Here is a 20,414-nt window from a genome sequence, read left to right on the forward strand (position 1 = left end):
TCTGAAATCATAATAGTTTGTAACAGTTATTTATTGTTTCTTCGTTGCAAAATATATCAAATTTCAAACTACACAAAATTAAAGTTAATTCATTAACAATAAAAATTAAAAATCTTTGATATCATTCAAAAATTTTTATTACAAATTATAGCAGAGAAAATATACAAAAATTGTACTCATATAAGAACATTTTTTCCACTTTAAAATTTTTTCAACAATGGAACAATAAACGATTGTTGAGAGCATTTTTATTGACTCATCGTTTGCTCAAAGTAAAAAACTGCAGTGCGCAGAAGAACAAAGTTTGCGTTGGAGTTGAGGCGACAGGAAATGAAATTCGCAGTCGCAAAATGAAATACAGCAGCGCCGTTTTTTCCGAGCGCCATTATTTTGCCCTCTCAAGTCCTCGTTGGTAAGGGCAAATAATAAAGGACCTAAAAATAAGCGCGAGGTGGGTGCGATTTTTCTAGACATTAAAGAAACAATGCGCGGCGACGACAAAGAGCCGGCGGCGTGCAGAAGAAAGAAGCGTCAGCGCGGGGGATGTGCGCGGCCTAAGCAGCTATAAAAGCGGCCGACGCCGACCCACCGGCCACTCGCAGCCCGGCCGGGATGATTTTGATTAAGGTGCGTCTCGCCAAAATGAGCTTCGAAAATCTTAACACTGATTTGCAGTTGCTGCCGTTGTGGCTGACGCTGTCGCTGATCACGGCCGCCACGCGACCAGAGCGTCGTCGGAGGGACCTCTTCAGTCGTGCCCACTGGTGGGAGACCGGCTTCAAAACGCCGTGAGTTTCTTTCATGTTTTTAAACAGTGTAATAATTGAACTATTCAAGCATTTCAAGTGTTGAAGTGGAGCGTGATATTGGTCAAATAAATTAATATCAATGGTGATTAGAATTTAAAATAGGCTTTTCCCTCGATGGGTTTTGTGAGTTATATTTATTGTTTAAGAAAAAACAATAAACAACTCTCAAAACCCTTCGAGGAAAAGCCGATTTTAAATTTGAATCACCATGAATTAACCCCTGATCGTGAAATTCTACCACAAAATTAATCTCCTCAACAGTTTTCTGCCATTTCATTAATGAAAACTGCTTTTGAAAGTATAATAAGAACGTTCTTTTATAGAGGATTAGCAAAATAGATAAAAATTATCAATGCGGATGCTTGATTTTAAAGAAGATACCTGTTTTAATTCACTCTGGACTATTTTTCCTTTTAAATGAATTACTTTGGCAAAATCTTTTGAGGAAATTAAATAAAACCTGGTACAAGGCCAATTATTTTGCAATTATTCCTCCAAGATATCTACAATTTTCATTCAAAACCTCGATTTTTTTGCCCTGTTATTAAAATAATATCCCTTACAATAAATGTTTTTTGCAATTTTTTATTTAACTATTGTATTTTTATAATTTTTACTACAGATACCTAAATATCATTAAATAATTCTTAATAAAATAAACCGTTTATAACCATATTTTAGAATAAGAAATTTTATTATTTTTTGTTGTCGAAAGAGAACATCTTAGAAAATAAATTTAAAGTGCAAGATTTTAAATTTTCTGTGATTTTTAATTGATTGAATTATTTAAATATATTGCAGGCACCTGAAAAGAACCTTTTATGAAAGGTGCATTAAAACACTTACTTATTTTTATATTTTCAGTTCAAGCTTTCTGTCGGTATTTTAATTATAAGTCCTCTATCAATGAATCTTACAATGAGACATTCTAATCCCTTAAAATTAGCGTATTAGTTTGAAAAAGCATAATTGTTTTATAAAATAATAGCAATTAATTGAATATGAAAGGAAAAATGATTTTGGTAATTTAAAGAAATAATTTTAATAATTTATTTTAAAGCAAATAATTATGTTTGAAAGATAAGTAAACCGTGAATATTGTAAGATGAAATAATTAGTACTTTCAGAAATATAAGCAAAATAAATCATTTCATTTTTGTTGAGTGTTTTCATTTATTTGCACAATTTACTCAAAATTAATACATAAAATACCCAAATTTGTATCCAACCAATAGCGAGTGAGTTTTAAATTGTAATTTGTGATCTGTTTTTTTTTTTCTAAGTCGTCGCGGGAAGCAGTGGCCGAAGCGGAGCTCGTACGACAGCCCGTGCGTGTGCGTCGAGTCGCAGGGCTTGGTGGACCTGGGCGACGGCCACTGGCCGCAGGTGGTGCCCGTGCGTCAGTGCGGCGTCGGCGGGCAGTCGATGGTGACGGTGGTGCGCACGTCGTGCGTGTCGCCCGAGCCCGTCGACGGCTACTCGTGCACGCAGCGCACCTACGGCATCAAGGTACTGCGCAGGCGCGAAGGTCCGACCTCGCGGGCGCCTCAGGGTCGCGACACCATTCCTCCTGAACTCAGGGACGACTGGGAGTTCATCGAGCGCCGGGTCAACAGTTCCTGCGAGCTCACCTTGGACTGACCGACCCCTCCGAGGCACCCCTAGTCTCTCTCTTAGTTATTTCATTAACTGGCACTGCTACTGTAACTGACGATAACTGAAGGTATTCCGAACGCGCCGCTTTTCGACCAGAGCTTTGACTGTTGTCGACAAATGAGGCTGACGTTTGACAACACAAGTTAATTTCTCCGACATTATGAGTTTGTTTTTCCGAAAGTGAAAAGGACTGAACGTTTTCAAAGACTGAGATTTTTTTAATTCAGAAACAATTTTTGTTTCATGTAAGTTTAAGCAGACACGGATTGTGATATTTGATTGGGTTTTTCCTTCATTCCATTTGGAATGTCTCACACGCTGTAAGATTTAGAACACCAAAATTTGGATTTTTTCAATAAGTTAAAAAGCTGCGCGTTTCAGAAATTATCTTGCACACGCTCGTAATTGTCTTGATGTTATTACTCTCAAGCATTTAAGGCGACTTCTCAGTAATTGATGGTTGTTATATTATCTGCACAATGAGAAAGAGAAATAAGACGTGAACTCAAGTAGAATTAAAAACAAAACATTAATTTTTGCCAAATATTTTGGAAAGTTGTCAGTATAAAGCATAGGAATTAAGCCAAAGAGCCAGAAAAAAATGCACTGTTGATTTCGGCAGCAAGTTTCGTTTTGCAAAATCTGCTGATTTCATTCAAACTAAAAATGTTGTTTCTACATTTTTTTAAAACTCATGTTATATTTTAAGAATTTGCACAAGTCACTATAGAAAAAGTTAAACGTGTGGCAACAATAATCGTATGGTTCTATTTTGCTATGTAATTTTCTACTTATTTGAAATTGTATTTTTCAAAGTCAGTTTATATGCATTCAAGCGACTTGAATGGTTCCTCAACTTGTTTTGCATTTATTCAGTTCGCACTGATTTTTGATAAAGAACTCAATTAATGGTAACTACTTTGTTGTACTATAAAGTCCGACTTAATGTTAAAAAGCATTTTCATTGTCTTGACCTTTCCTCTTCTTTTTTTTTCTCTCTCTCGCTTGTTTGACGACTATGAAGAGCGCGCGGACAGGAAGACTAAGTTTTGACGAGTTGCATCGCAGGGAAGAGGTTGTTGCGTAACTAACCGACTGTCGTTTTCCCGGAATCGCAGTTGCAAAAAGCAGTGCGCGGCCGGCAAACTGCAGTTAGTCTGCTCTCGACCTGCGATGCAGCCAGGGAGGAAATGCACCGCTCTGGTGTCACGCGGCCGTTGACAGCTGCACTTGTCCAACTCAAACACAATGCTCGGCGATTTAAAGATGGGAAAAAAGCTCGGCTGGTAATTGATCGGCCACTAACTGTTTCGGAAAGGAGTGAAATAAGTGTGTGCGAGTCGAGAGAGAGAGAGAGGAAATTTTTCTCTGTTGTGGGAACATCCTGGTCGCCCCGCAGCCAAGAGGATTTATTGCTGACCATTGCAGTCAAAATATGGTCTCTGTCACGAGACTCAACCGCAAACAAGTGCCTACAGGGTTCCCATAATTCACCTCCGCCTCTCACAAAGGAATGCACTTAAATCAGGAAATAAAATAACAAATCTGGCACTTCCACTTAATTTTATGATATTTTATGATAAAAATCTGTTTTTCTTTATTGTACGTTTCTGTAAGGATTGATTTTGCTCAAATTTTGGAAAAGAAAACGTGGAAAATGCAAATCTTCTGCTTAAAAACGACGCGATTAATAGTTTGTAGAAACAATTTCAAAGGTGATATCATTACACAAGAATTGGATAAATCTGGAGGATTAAATTTTTATAAATTAACATTGATTTCTTATGGAAATTTTCTAAAATAATTGTTTTCCTCAAAATCGGCGCTGCCAAAATTAATAAGAATTTCACCAATTCATATTCTAATCTACCTGAATTAACAAAAACCATAGGTAAGTCGACATCAATTAATACATTGATCTTATGGGAAGCAGATTCATTAATTTTTCTCAGTTTGGATACCCCAAGTTGCTCTTAAACAGAATAAATTTTGCAGATATCTTGGAAAATGTACAATCAATGATTTGAATGGTTCATCTTTCCGATGAGAATCGAACTTGGGTCTGCGCAACAATGATTCACATTGTAGCGCGCGGCAAGTAGGCTAGCGAGTGGAATGGTCTGAATGGAGGCGCAGAGAAACAATGGCTGGGAACGGCGAATGGGGTCGGCGAGGGCGGCGCGCGATAGACGATTTGTTCGATTGTTGTGCGCGGCCGCTTCGTCTTCGCTGATCGCTCCTCATTCCGAGGCAGGCGAACGCGCGCCAGTGGATTGTTCCGTTAATGGCCCGCAGCGAGCACTCCTAGCTCGCCGTGCAGGACAGCAGCACTGCACACCGAAAGCCCCAAACACCGACCGACCGACCGATCGCCGCCGATTTTCCCTCTTGTCATCTCTCATTTCGCCCACACTTAATCGAAAATGAGCGCTCGTTAAGTTGCAGCTTTATCGCTTTTTAAATGCCAAACCTGTTCACCCTTTCTTTTTTTATGCAGAAAAGTAAATAAATTTTAGTTTCTTGACGGCGGGCAAAGCGTTTAAATTCTCCATTCATACAATTTCTCCCAACGAGCAGCTTCCTTTTTAAAACTTTTCAATGATATGTTTACAATCTTCCTTTTGTTCAAAAGAGAATTCCACGTCTTGTTTGATTAGCAATTTGCGACTCTATTATGTGTCAGGTTGTTTGCCTAGCACGAATTCTCGACGCACCTTAATTCCGACCGACATATTAATTAAAAAGAGACTCGTCGCCGCGATCATCAAGAGTATATAGCGTGCGAATTGAAATTGCCAAAACGGGGTAACTGTAACCGAAATTAAGTGCGCGAGTCAGCAGGAAAATTTGCTTGAAAAGCGCAGCAGATGCCCAAATGCCATATTGCGCCGACTGAGATTTACTTTGAAAGGTCTTGAATTTAGCAGGGATCGGTCCAAACGTGAGTTCTCATTTGAAATAATGAGCAACAGGTGCGTGGTTTTCTTTTTGTCGTACAACGTGCTGACTAATTGGCTAATTGTCGCCTATTTGTACGGATTGTGGGAGAATTGTTCGTTTCCGCCAATGTGACAACGTGCGAGCAAGTGACTTGCAGCTTAATTACTGCCGCGGCCAGCGATTAATCTCAATTATTAAAACACGCGCACCTGTTGCGAATTTTCAGGAAGTTCTGTATAAAGACTAAATATGCATTTTATTTAAAGAACCTCATTTTTTCAAGAGGATCAACAATTGTTAACATTTTGCGTGCTATATCTGCGATTCTGTTTGCCAGATTTGATTCAGCAACTTAAAAAAGTAAAAAATTGCGTAAAAATAAAACAATTTTATATTTTTTTGAGAAATTTGAAACCGGGCAAACCTCGTTGCAACCATTTAATTATATTTTTATTTGTAGTATTTTTACACAAAGAGGAATATTATTTGAATTATTATCTGATCTATTATATATTTTTATATATATTATAAATAATAATAGGCAGATTCTTTTATAATAATTATTGAAAAAATACAGTATAGATATTGTTTAAATCAAAAACTTCGTTGCAAAGAAAAAAGTACCAGCAGACCGCAGGTCGCCTCTGGTCGCCTCTTGGGTCAGTTGTCCTTTTTTTTTTTTTAATTTTTTCTTCACAACGAAGTTCGCCCGGATTCAATTTTTCATACTTCATAACAATCAGATTTAAAAAGAATCTTGAAATTTTGATTAAAATTAAATTATAATTATTAGTATTTCTTTGACTTAGAAACATTTTTTAATTGATCTATGATACTAAAGTTTTGAATGAATTTAATTTTATTCTTAGTTTTACAAGGCAATTTTAAATTTTACTATTTATTGACGGCCTCAATGCATTAAAAATTAGAATGAAAAAATTTAATTATTAATAAAACGTTCCAAGATTTCCAAGTAAGGAAAGTATTGGAATTTAACAACAATATTATAAAATGCTTCTATTTATTTTACAATTCACTTTCCTAGGAAGGCCTCGATTCCGAGAACATGTTGCCTCAGGGCAATATAGACAATTATGTATAAAAAATTCATCCCCTTCACATTCACACTCAGGTCAGAACCAACCCCCGGGGGGCAACCAACCCTCCAATTTTGACCACTTTTTTTCCTTTAGAGGCCGCGGTCGGCTTTTGTGAGCATCTCTCACTTTTGCTTTCCTCGCAGGCATCCGAGGAGTCGATAGGGGTCTGCATTTTTATTTTTTATCCCATTCTCGGCTGAAAATCGAGGTTGGAGTGGGGCTTCAGAGGGCCGTGTCTGCGTGTGTGTGTGTGTCCGTTATGGCGTGGCTGCGATCGCGCCGAGTAGCGGTAGTTTGACTCGCAGCAGCGCGCGCGCAGCCCGGCCGACCGACAGACACCTGCCAGATGTTGCTCAGGTCCATTCCTCTGTAGTCTCTCGTGCGCCCCATCTCGCTGCTCTCCAGTTTGGATTAAAATTTAAGAGACGATTCTTCCTGACACGAGCGGCGTCCAAGTGATTCAGTTTCCTTCCGAGCCATGCTGCCTTCTCACAGTGAGTTTTTATTCGGAAATTGCAAAAATACATTCATCATTTGCGAATTCCGGACCCACCTGCCGCCGCCGGGCAGGCAGAGGTCCATGCAGGTGGACGAGATTCGCCGAGCAGGAATGTGCCTCTTAATTCAAAGAGGAAAAATTTACCTGCTTTTAACGTTGAATCATCGCAGTCGATTGTTTGAAAATAAAAATATTTTGTTCTTTTAAAATCAAATTTCATAAATTTATTTAAAATTTTATACTTTTATTTTAAACTGTTTTTAAGAAATTTTATTGAGGAATTGCACTATAATTTTGTCTTAATTAATTAGGCTTAAAATTCTGCACCGGTTTGTTGTTGTAAGTGTAATTTGCACAAAAAAATTCCATTTTTTTTTTAACAGAATGGATTGACTTGATATAAACACGCCCTTCTGTTTATCCTGTCAATGAACTTTAATTTGACGTCAACTTGTATCGATCAAAATCATGCGGTTTATCGGAAGAGCCGGTGCGTTCACAATAAAGTACCGAGCACATCCTTGTTCTTGTCAATGCGCGTGAATTATTGCGCTGACCTCATTCGCCGGCCAAACAACTCGAACTTGCACTTGAACAAGCCACTTCCTCAAAACTGGAAATAACTCGATGAATGCACACTTACCACAATAATAGTTACATCTTATTTAATTCCCTTATTCCTCGCGAAAAAATCGCTGAAAATGAATTAAAAATTAAAATCATTCAGATTTATGCATTCCTTATTCTGTTTTATGATGAATCGTGCAAATTTATACGGTCGAATGAAAAAGATAAACGTTTCATTTAATTCGTCCAAAATCATAAGCTATTTAGAATTTTTATATGAGTTTGTGTGTGTGTCGCTTTATTGCCTGTTTTTGAGGTCAAAAATGGTCTTGGAACGCCGTCGGATCGGTTCTAGCTGGGAGGGGATTCCTGTAGCCGCAGCATCATCTTGATATCTCGCTCGGTTCCGAGAAAGTCTCGCTCGCACACACGCACTTCTCAACACTTCGACAAAAAAAAATCAAAATCCCTTAAAAAAATAATTAGGGCTAGATTGATTTTTCTAGTAAATATTTCCAAGTGATATAAAAAAAGGAACTGACATTTGTTTTATTTTCTGTTTCAGGTCGCTGTTGCTGATACAAAATGATTAGTTTAGGGAATTATTTGCTCGCCGTGCTGGCCTTTTCAGCAACCATATCATCATCGGTGAGTGTTTTGAACTGGAAATTCATTAATAAGTGTTCTTAATTGGGAGAAATCATTCTGGATAATTGTCGTTTGGGCGGTGCCCCCGTTCGTCTCGCAAATTTATGCTAATATTCGTGAGACGGTCAGTCGATGTTATTAAATACGGAGATCGATGGCGCGCATCCTTGAGCCTGGTTACGAGCGCCGGCCGCGCTGATTATCGGTAATTTAGTTTCTCCGCAATCACGCTCAATCATTTCAAATTATTTTGATCGCTCGGCGTGCTCTCGTTACAGCAATTTCAAGGACGAGTTAACATTTTCCATTTGATTTTTTGACCTGGGAAAACGTGATTGAGATGCATTTAATCAAGGCTTTCAAAGTCTCAATTCACTTCAAGTAAACTTATGTAGAGATGGAAGTAGTTTTATCACAAGAATTTAAAGTTTTTTATTCGTCATTGAGTTTAAACGCAATAATGTTTTAAAGTTGCAATCATTTGTTTTTATAATGATCACATATGTAGATCATCAATGTTTATAGAGAAGAGAAAAAATTAATCTTTTGATCTTTCAATTTCAACTTTTTCAAGTAGCTTTTCTTTCAACTGATTCATTAATTAATTCACAGACAAAAATATTCTACCCTAAATTTTTCTACTATTGAAGAACTGTTAATTATTTTGGGAGGAAACTAGAGCATAAATTGATTTCTTGTTTCAAAATTACCTTAAAAAAACAGAGTTATTTTCTATAAAACATTTCTCACAGCCGAATTATCACGCTAGAACTTACCATTTCCAGTGTAATAATTTTTAACTGATTGTGAGAATTGATAGATTTGTAAGGATAAATTAAATTAATTTCACGCAGGAATATTTGCAGTTGTAACATCTAGAGGAAGATTTTCTTCGAATCTATCAAGGAAAAGCCAACTTAAAATTCATCTTTTATTAAAAAAATTCTTCTACAAACATTAATATTTCGATCCGGAAACAACTTGAGAAACCGGATTAATTTTAAAACAATTAAATATGTGATTAATTTATATAGTTGCTGTTGCCTCTATTTCAAAATCGTGCTGTACAGTTTTAGGCAGAAGGAAACTTTTGGCTCTCTCGCTGCTTTTGCTGGCACCACTCCCAAATTTTGAGAACAATGCAAAAGGCAATCGTGCCTGATTCTCAGTTCGTTATCGCAGCGAATTCTTCTTTCGCACAAACAAACGAGGTGCAGAATATTATTGTCGATCGCACCTCTGCACAATTTCCCATGGCGGGTGCTCCGGTTCTCATATATATTCGGTCGGTCAGCGACGAAAATATGAGTAGCACGAAAATAATGAATGGCGCGAGCGCGTATGTGGAGCGGAATTTTCGAGAGCGATACTTGCATAAGAGTGGGTAATTGATTGGCTGCTTCTAATTGGGACTCGCGCGTCTGCTAATGACTCTGCTCGCGCCAACACAATCAGACTGGAAAAGTGTAACGGGCCAAGATATTGCATCTTCTCTCTCTTTCGTGCCAACTGCACACACTAGTGTGTACGTGTTAAGCCGGAAGTATAGCGGCGCAATTTTTAAAGGGCATTTATCATCTCCCGCGGCCCCTTATCTGCGCGATCCGAATTAATTTCATTGCTCGCCGCGCCGCCTCTCTTAATTATTGCAGCTCGCGAAAAAATAAATCACCAATTAATCCGGATTAGATCTCTTCATTCAATTGCTAATTAAATTGTTTTCCATCAATTGTGATTATAACAAGTGGAGATTTGAACTCCCGGAAGCAGCGTTGTGGATTTTTTTCCTGTTTGCTGCACTTGGACGTGTAAATTAAGAGTTGAGTTTGTCTCTGTTAAAAGCTCAATTCATTAAGAGAGCTGTTGTCTAATTAGTGCCGTTGTTCAAGTGGGAGGCCTCGAAACTTTTATGGCGTTGTAGCAATAAACACCGACCGAAATAAATGTCTCATTTGCTTCTGTTCTCATTTTTAATGCCGGCGCAAAACAATATTTCATTTTTTAGTACTCGCGCTGAAAGGAAGATTGTGCCAAATGATAATTTGTTGCAAATGTGTTTGTTTAAATGAATTATTTTATAATTGAATCTTGTACCGATTGTGAGATCATACTTGTTAAATTAAAATTGTGTAGTTTTTGAATTTATCTATTAAATTTATATTATACTTTATGTTGTGATCAATCGAGAATAATGTCAACTTAAACTAAAATTAATTATAACTGTAATCAGTCAGTAAATAAGCAATAGCCAGCTGATAATTAATTAAAATAAATAAATGAAGCACCCCAATTAACACAAAAATATAAAAAAATTTTAATGTCAATGCTCCTTTATGCAAATAATAATAAATTGATCATCTTTTATTATTATTCTGAAATTTACAATTAAATATGCTTTACTCAATAATTTATAGTTTACTAGAATATTTATAAATTTTATCAACTTTTTTAAACATTTAATGTCTTATTTTGAAAGAAATATACACAAATCTCCGCTTTTATTCAATTTTAGAATTACTTGGCCAAATTAATTTAAAATTCTGATTGTAAAATTTTGCTGTTGCCAAAAACCCTTGTTTAAAAGTTTCCTTGAATTATTTTAGTATATTATCATAGTTGAATTGATTTGAGCATGAAAAGTTTGATGTAATATTTTCCGTGCAATATTTTCAAAGAAATCATAAATTTATAAATTAATTTCAAACTAATACAACAAAATTATTGATATATAAAATTGGGAAATCACAGTATTCAAATTAAAAAAAAAGTACTAAGAATTGGAAGCAATATTTTTTTTGTCAGTATTTAAAAATACTTTCTTTTTCGATTACAATTTTTAATTTACTTAAAAGAGGAAAAAAGTTAAAGCAATTTAAACGTTTGTAACTTGTACAATTCATCATACTGACACAACACAATTTTTCAGATCTTTCAAATCTCTCTCAGCAATACTGAATTTTCTACTCAAACCCGCAGAAAACGGTGCAAACCTGTTAGAGAATTAAGCATGAAGCAACTTGATCAGAAGATTGATGTTTTTGAAGCACCTCACTTTCCAAAGCCTCTACATATAAATAAGAATGGTGTTTAGTCAGGTTCTTAAAACAACTGATTACCATCAGGCCTGTAATAACTACGCGCTGTTAATTACAGAGATGACAAAGTTTCAAGAAGCTTGTTAATCTGGCGACGGCACGCGAAGTTTTTTCTTTGCCTTGACCGCAGCGTGCGACATTCAATATACACGTCATGCACACGAGAGGCTCTAGTTAATGCGCTCGTTTTCGCATACTTCGGCGGGTACAACGGCCTGCTGTGTGCAAATCTATATAATTGCTCCTCATTGCCAACACGTTCACTGACGTGCTGCTGCGGTTTTTTTCCACGCATCTCCCGTGTCGAACTCTCGCTGCATAAATAGCGTGCGTGCGCCGCGTCTTTCTTTGTGCGTATAAAAATCAAGGGCGCGTCTCTCGCGAGAGAAGAGAAGAGAGAGATGACCTAATATTTGCGCTTGTGTCGTGCAACGAACGAATTCCGCCGTTCGTTCCCCTCGTTTGTTCTGCTCTCGCGGCCAAACTAGAGCGAAAAACGCGCTGATTTCGGCTCCAAATGTTTACACTTGGCGTTCGAAAAGTATGAAATTCTATAAACGCGAGATCAAAAGAACAGTTGATAAAAAGGAAAATATCATAAAAAATCAAAATACTTTATAGGTTCTAATAAAAAAAGGTTTGTTCTCCAAAGTTATTTAATTTTGGTTTTCAAATTTATAATATTTGACAAGCTGCATTTGTGACAGTAATTTTAAAGGGTTTTTGATATTGCAATTTTTTATACCTACCGCGGCAGCCGAGTCTCTTTTGATATCCTGCGTTTTAACAGACATCTCTAATTCTCTTTTTCCAATTTAAAATTTTTTACGGCTGAGTAGAATAAATAATAATAACAATATTAATTTATTCTACATTCGACATACAGTCATGAATACAAATAATGTGAATTTTTTTCATATTTTTTTTTCTCAAAAAGCTATTAAAGTAATTTTATGTTTTCATCTCTAAATTTTGTAGTTTTCCTTTACAATTATTTTGAATATTTGCCTGACGATTCTCTATTCTGGCCAAAGCTTATCTTAAGTTTACAAAAATAATAATTTAATTTACAACTAATAAAATTTTGACTAGATAAAATTAATACATTTTTTGATTAATTTCAGGAATTTTGGTCCATAAATGTTCTCCAAATACCATTAAAAAGTCGTTCAAAATTACTGATCTCTCTTTCCCTGAGTTAGTTTGGAGCAAACGGGGCTATTAAATTGAGTCGTGACGTTGTTTGTTCACAACGCGGCCTAATCGAGTTTGGGTTCAAGTGGTCAGGTCGATTGAGAAAGAGGTGCCAGGTAGGCCGCAACTGCATTCCGAAACTGGATTAATGAGACGCGCGGCGAACGACTCAGTCAGTCTGTCAGTCTCGTTCCCATTCAAATTCGAATCGATTAATTTCGGAGGCGCTTGGGAAGCGAAAACGAAACTTGACGGGATGAGCATATTGTTCGTAGCCTACATTCCCACGGCTTTGGGAAAATGTCTCAATTGGTACTGCTGATACACTTCTTTTTTTTAGTACCGAGCCACATATAATGACGGGTTTCTTTGTCTTACTTTCGTTATTAGATCTGGTGTAGAAGATGAGAGACTTTTTGTCGGTTGCTCTCTGCTCGCAACCGCATCTCTTTCACACAGCAAAACGCCTCTTGTTGATTCCAGAAAACGACGAGAATGAGAAAAACGAAAGTCAGATATTTATTTTCAATTGTTCCCACGGTTATTACTTGCGAGAAGGTGTAAAAATGGAAAATAGAGAAATTATTTAGAGCTCATGTAAACTAAGAAACATGTTTACTGAACCGTTTCTCATACAAGATCAGTGCTATAAATTTTGATATCGCCAAATTAATTTTGGCTTGATGAGTTTTTATCAATTCAAATCGGACACTTTTTTATCAAAATAAATTCCTATTAAAACTTGCTGATTTTCACAAATTTAAGTTACAATTTTTCTTATGAAGTCTTCTTTGAATTTGCATCCAAAAAATGTAGAGAGAAATTATTATAAAAATTAATCGCGCCTCGGATAAAATTTTCATACCTCGTTGGTCTTCTAATTTATTACTCACTGAGCTGTCGGTTTTTTGCTTTGTTTATGTCACGCATTGTTTTTTCGCAGCCAATTGGGCGTGACCGACGGGTCAACCGAGCGTCGCCTTCCTATTTTTTGCCCTTTTCTTTTGCTAGGCACGTGCTAATCTTGACGCTGCAGAGAGAAACGTATAATGTAATGTCGCCGTGATATAATACGCCAGAGCTAACGGTTCCACCTGTTGATTCGGCGGAGCAGCATCCAGACCGTTTTCTTGTTAAAACAACTCGCTCGGCTCGAGCGCTAGAGAGCCGCGGTCAGTGCGGTTTAATTTCTTCCTGCCTTCTTCGAGTTCCTCCCGTGAATTTATTACGTAAAGAAGAAGAAGTTCCTTCGCGTGCGATGCAAGAGACGCACATTCCGTACCACACGTGCATGCACATACATATTTTTAACTGTAAACACGCGGCAGCACAAATTAGTGCTGCTGATTTATTGTATCGCAGCCGCCGCCGCCGCTCAATCACGGAACTCGATTCTCGGAAACAGAATCTTTCTCTCCGCGCACTCGGACCGGCTCGCTCGTAATTGCTCTCCTCGATTTCAAGTGTGTGTGTTATTTTTCACTTGTGTGCAGCGCCGCCCGGATCGTGCCGCGATCCCAATCGCTTTGATGGACTTATTGCTGATTTGGCGCGGATTAGAGACGAAAAGTATCAGTTGCACCAGCCCAGAGCTAAAATTACCTCCAGTCGTAAAAATTATGTATCTGATTCATCTTTGGTATTTTATCATCAAATCTCACTGGAATTAATTTAAATTAGCCGAAATTATTTTATTTTTATGCGATTGTTAAACAATGATATTACAATTAACTTTATTTTTGTTTAAAAAAATGTTTGAAATGAAGTTTGTTAATGCACTGCAAGGCAATCTCTGCCCATTTTGAGATACATCATCAATAAATTAATCAAAAATTAAAAAAATAATAATAATCTATAAAACGTAAAGAGAGGGAAAAAAAATTATACATATTTAAGCAAAATTTGCACAGTTCTTAGTTAAATAATCAAAATTCACAATTAAATCGAATTTCCTTCAATTTATAAATTGCGCTGCTTTGACCCGGAATCATTAAGCATGAGATCTTGTTTAGTTGAGAAAAATTAAATTTATGAGGATAGGAGAAATTTTGGGTCGTAAAACCGCTAGAAAAGTTTGCGAGAGCAACCAGTTTTTGAAATTGGTAGCAAATTCCGCGCGCGCGGCTCACTCGCGATCCAGTTTCCAGTTTCACTGCTAGTTAATTTCGTGAATAAATTTGAGACGGACGGGAGCAGGCAATCGATTTGGCGAATTAGGACCGGCAGCGAAAAGTTGTTACCAGGGCGGTTCTATTTGCTCACTCATCTGCAAACAACTGTCGTAAATTTGTTATATATCTTCGTGCTAATTTTCTGACCAACTTTTCAAATCCTGATATTAACCAAATTAGCGTGTGCATTTCTTGTGCTGGTGTAAATTTTTAAAAGTCTTTTCCTCGTTTTTTATTTTAAAACGTGAAACAATGAGTCAAAGAATGAATGGCCTTCGATTAAGGAAGCTGCACCTGTCGCGAGACACCGTTTTCAAAGTACATTTTTCAACCGAAAACACTCGAGAGAGGAGCGCGATCATCATTTTTCTTCTTCTTTATTTTTTTTATGTTTATATTCCCGGCGCTTGAGAAGAAAAAGAGTTTTTTTTATTCTTCTTCCGTCGCAAGACACAACGTTAACGTTAACCCACATTCTCTGCCGCATTCCTCAACGGACAGGGAGCTGTAGAGGCACCTATGCTACCTGCCGCGCTCACTGGAATGCACGCACACGTCGAAGTGTGTCACATGCGTAATCACGCCGACTAAGATTATTTAATGATGCACCCTTGCTTTGTCTCCTCTTCTCATACCAATTTAATCAAAATAGAGACACAAATTCGTGGAAAACGCAAATTGCGAAAAAAAAATGCACCGTTCTTTTCTGTCTTTGTTTGTTTCTTTATTTTCATCCGCTTCTCACGGCGATTTGAATTCTTTTCAATTAATCTGTCGGTGTTTGTGTGTCGCAGGTGTCGCAGCTGCCGACGAACGCGGGCAATGGCGACCTGTGGCCTCTGGAGCGGCCGACTGGCATGGTGGCCATCCAGAGTCTGGAAGTCATGTGCGGCAAGGAGCACATGGATGTCCATCTAAAATTTACAGGACCTTTTGATGGCCTCGTCTTCTCAAAGGTACACAAATTTTAAATTATTTAAATTAAAATTAAATTTAAAAAAAGTTGTTCAATATTATTGTTTTTATAGATATTTAAAAAAAAAAAAATGAGCCGAGGTTCTGATAGAGGATGAGTTTATCTGATTCATTTTTTGTGTTTTTGTTCCGGTAGATTTTGTTCTTATTAGAACAAGCACTTTTTTTTATTGTTTCCAAAGTTATTACGAAAACTGTGCGGGAAAAACTTTAAAGAATGAAATATGTACACAATTTTTGAATAATTATAACCAAGATATTAATTATAAGGTTTATTTTGTTTTTGAGACATAAAAAGTTAAATTTTTATCATTAGAGAATTTTAATTACATAATTATATTCAAAATTTTGGTACGTGCTGCAAATTTAAGTTTTTCACTGCACAATTTCAACAAAAAGCAAGTAAAAACCTCTCAATTTTTTTCTGTTAACTTCTAATTTTTTTTTTTAATCAATTTCATTCTGTGCTAAATGGTATAATTTCACTTTCATTTTATTCTTTCTTATTTTCTTGTAAAAATCTCCATCATCAGAGTAAGATTCAAAAATTTATAATTTAAATTGAAATTAAAAATGAAAACAAATTAAAACTCATACAATGAATTGAGAACATTTCACATATTTACACAAATTCAATACTATTGACAAATTTGCATAATTGATTAATATAAACTTGAATGTGTTTGCTTGCGTCAGGGTCAGTACGGAGACCCTCGGTGCGTTTACGTGGCGCCGCGGGGCGGCGGTTCGGGCAGCGCGGATCAGTCGCGGACGCACTTCACGTTCCGGATCGCGTACCGACGGTGCGGCACCAAGCCGGATCTGCACGGCCAGTTCTACGAGAACACGGTGGTGATCCAGTACGACCGCGACCTGCTCGAGGTGTGGGACGAGGCCAAGCGGCTGCGCTGCGAGTGGTTCAACGACTACGAAAAGACGGCGTCCAAGCCGCCCATGGTCATCGCTGACCTCGACGTCATCCAGCTCGACTTCCGCGGCGACAACGTCGACTGCTGGATGGAGATTCAGCACGGAAAGGGACCCTGGGCTCCACCCGTCAGCGGCATCGTCCCTCTCGGATCCACCCTCACCCTTGTCATTGCCATCAACGACCACAGAGGTACGACAATTATTTAATTATGTTTGGTTAATGAACGTTTATTTAGGCCAAAAAGGGATAAAATTAAAAGCTTTTTATAGAGAATTTAAATCAAATTTTTAAAATAACTAAAAATAATCATTATTTAACATGTAAAAATTACAATTTTTTAATTATTAGCTAGAGTAAGTTAAAAATTTTTTTAAAAAGAAAACAAGTTTGAGATTGTTAAAGCACAATTACTAAATTACTGCTGAAAACTGCTTTTGCATGATTGATTTTTTGCAAATGAGATTCTTATTTCCGTTTATAAATTATTTACATATTTTTTTTTATATACTAAATTAATATTAATTTATTTTTATTTAACTTCTAGGAAAATACAAGTTAAGAATGAGTAAAAAAGGATTTGAATTTTAAATAAATCATTTATATGTTTTTTTGCATATACAATTAAAAATCTTTTTTTCTTTACCAAATAACAAAATAATAAGCTAAAAATTTAAAGTGCCTTTCATAAAATTAACAGGTGAATTTGACATGAGGGTGAAATCTTGCTCGGCGAGCGACGGCAGCGGGGGCCACGTGATCCAACTTTCAGACGAGCGGGGTTGCGTGTTGCGTCCGAAGATGGTGAGTCGCTTCCTGAAGGCGCGCACGGCCGACGAACGCGCCTCCGTCATCACCTACGCCTTTTTCCACGCGTTCAAGTTCCCAGACGCCCTCTCCGTCCACATCGACTGCAAGGTCGAGATTTGTCGCAAGGGCTGCCAGGAGCACTGTTTCGAACCGGCCCTTGCTGCTCAGCAAAACGGACTTCCACTTGCCTACCATGTAAGTACAAAATCTATTAATACTATTTCAATTTACTATTTGTGTAAAATAAATCAAATTTTTTTTACTGTGTTTTTATTTTTCTATTATTGATGCGATTAAATTTACATTTGAAAAAAAGCTTTTTCTTCAATATTTCACATAATTATTATTTGAAAATTTAATCAAAATCTCTGGCTTTAAAAAATTTTAGTGATTTTAATAATTTATATACATTTTTTTATTATCATTTGTTGCAACTTACAGAATTTAAAAGAAAATAATTTAATTTCAAGGGCCCTCCGATCGAGCGTCGTGAGGACCTGCACAACTCTGCCGCTGAAGAGGCCTTCCAGGACATGCCGCAGAATTCTGTGCAGCCGCCGCCCAAACCCAAGCACCGCGGCCAATACCGCTTCCCTCAGGGACCCCGGCAGCTCTACCACGATTCAAATGGTACAAAAAACACTGTTTAAATGCAATTTTTATTATTAGTTATTCAATCTTCTTTTGCAGAAACGGAGACTGCGCAGCCAGTGAGGCGAGTGCGTCGTTTCGTGGCCAAGTCGTCCGCCGAGGACGTCGGAGTGTCTGGTCTGTACGAGGTCATCAGCGAGACAGACTTGGCCTTTGCTGTGGACAACAGACCGGAAAACGTTGAGGTTTACCAGGTTAGCTATACAATTCATTTTTTAATTTTAAAGAAAATAAATAAATGCAATAAATTTATAAAAATTACACTTATGAAGAACAAAATATTTAAGTAGTTTCATAATTATTTTACAATTTTTTTGGAAAATTTGGTGGAATTCAAATTCTCTTAAATTATGACGCGCAAATGTTTTAACTATTAACAGAATTTAAATTTTGTTTTAAAGTTTTTCTATTTCATTAGAGCATATTTTTTTTCAGTGTTCAGTAGAAAAATAAAATAATTAAATAACATTTAGGAAAATAGAACATTTGTTCACTATCCAAATAAATATATATTCTTTTATTTGAAACTCATTTGAGTACAACTTCAACTTAACTTAAAAAATTTTACAAAACAATTTTCAATGTGGTGCGCGACAAAATAAATTCAAAGTCTTTCACTTCATTTTTTCAAATAAATAAAAATAAAAAATAAGCAATTGCAAAATCTTTAATAAAGTATTTAACTTTTATCACAAAATATGATTGAAATCCTTTTTAAAAGTCCTGATTAAAATGTATTTTGATTGTTTCTTATTGCAGGGCCAACGGCAGTCTGACGAGGACGTGGTCTACGGGATCTGCCTGCCGGTGCAAAGTTTCGGCGCCTTGTTCGTGGTGCTGGGCGCGCTGGCGGTGGCGGCGTCGCTGTTCGCCGGCACCCTTTTCCACCGGTACCAGAAGCAGCGCGAGACGCAGCGCGTGTCCGCCTGGCTCAGCCTGCGCAGTTTCCTGTCGCTCGCCGGCCTCCAGCAGCACCAAGACCAGCAGTAAATTTTCATGAAAACGAACAAGAGACTTTGAATCAAAAAAGTAGTAGCTGGACACTCTCCTAGTCTCATGCAGTTGAGGCGCCATTCCTCCAGTCATTTGTCCGCTCAGGACTAGCTCTGCGGTTGCGGTTGGTTAATCTCAATGACTCCCATTTGTAAATACCCCACCACACATTATCCACACACACACAAGTGCATTATTTCCCCAAATATGCAGTCTTCCTTCCGGGAGGGATTCAATTGTGTACATAATTATGGCGAAGAAGAAAAGCGGCAGAAGAATAATTAGTTATTTTTATTTATTGTTTTACTCTGTAAGTGTGTGAAAAGTTCATGGGTAGCGCCTTTTTGTTTTAATTATATCCGAATCTATGCCATCAGTATTAATGTGAAACGAAAAAAATGCTCAAAAGCTGGACTTTCGGCTGCAAGAAATCGACTGCAAATCAAAAGATATAAAAAAAAGTGAAGATTTTTGTTCGCTTTCTAAAGAAAAATTATTGTGAAAATAAATGTGCGCAGACTTTTCGCTCAATCCCACCTCTCTTTCCGCGATCACACAGGGTTCTTTGTTATCATAAATAGAATATATATTGAAATAGGGCGAACGTTTCTTTCTGTCTTGTGTTGTGTACCTCTCTGTGTATTTATTTTATTTATTTAATATCGATCAATGCCAAAAACGGCGGCCGTCGCTGCCGCTCTGTTATTACGTCTTCCAAACAATCGGCGGAATTTTCTCTGTATTTTTTCTTCACCGTTTGTATGCGTGTGCGAGTGTCATCTTGCCGGCGAAAAACAAAAATGGGAACTCACTGTCAGCACGTGTCAAGTGCTCTGGTGTACTAATTAATAATCTACGTTTTAAACAATTTTTTTTGTGTAAAAGGTCTTCGCTGGCCTTGGCAAAAGAAGCATTACTCTAACAAATGATTTATTTATTATAAATTATATCATGACTTAATTTATTGACAATACATAATTTTTAATATCCCCGAAGGCACCATAAACAACTTGCTCAACATTTTTTAGGAAAAGAGTAAAAAGAAAACTAGGAGCAGCAGGGTGCGTGTCATCAATTGTTGTGTTCTGCGGAATCAATACTCAGTTTGCTCAATAAAAACAATCTTATATAATCACAAAACGAGTTTTTAATTTTCGAACCCCTCAAGAGGCACCTGCGTAAGTTGGATGAAAAAAAAAATTGCCAAGATGACGCACGAGAGTGCGAAAAGAAGCAAAGTCAGAATAGTTAAAGGTGGAGGGGTCTGATCAATTCAAGAGAAGAAGTTCAAGGCTCCCTGGATATATATCGTGTTATTCTAGCTGCAGGATAGAAAATACCGGTCAGCATCTCTTTAAATGAGGGAACACCTTAAATC

The 20,414-nt window shown here is 37.1% G+C and overlaps 2 protein-coding genes across 2 annotated transcripts; both read left to right on the forward strand.

Annotated features, from left to right (window-relative positions):
• The first annotated feature begins 611 nt into the window (after positions 1-611).
• On the forward strand, positions 612-3,401 carry LOC132202501 (uncharacterized). The gene is made up of 3 exons (XM_059629454.1): positions 612-627; positions 676-788; positions 2,093-3,401. Exons 1-3 carry the CDS (start codon positions 613-615, stop codon positions 2,448-2,450), a joined length of 486 nt encoding a protein of 161 aa, XP_059485437.1. The 5' UTR covers position 612; the 3' UTR covers positions 2,451-3,401.
• A 3,430-nt stretch (positions 3,402-6,831) lies between these two features.
• Positions 6,832-20,168, forward strand: LOC132202220 (cuticlin-4). Its single transcript, XM_059628997.1, has 8 exons — positions 6,832-6,999; positions 8,137-8,219; positions 15,474-15,635; positions 16,351-16,774; positions 17,283-17,587; positions 17,863-18,022; positions 18,083-18,237; positions 18,803-20,168. Exons 2-8 carry the CDS (start codon positions 8,157-8,159, stop codon positions 19,031-19,033), a joined length of 1,500 nt encoding a protein of 499 aa, XP_059484980.1. The 5' UTR covers positions 6,832-6,999; positions 8,137-8,156; the 3' UTR covers positions 19,034-20,168.
• Positions 20,169-20,414: the final 246 nt, after the last annotated feature.

Source organism: Neocloeon triangulifer, unplaced genomic scaffold (assembly GCF_031216515.1).
Source record: "Neocloeon triangulifer isolate White Clay Creek 2 clone unplaced genomic scaffold, ASM3121651v1 ptg000015l, whole genome shotgun sequence".
Classification (NCBI taxonomy): Eukaryota; Metazoa; Arthropoda; class Insecta; order Ephemeroptera; family Baetidae; genus Neocloeon; species Neocloeon triangulifer.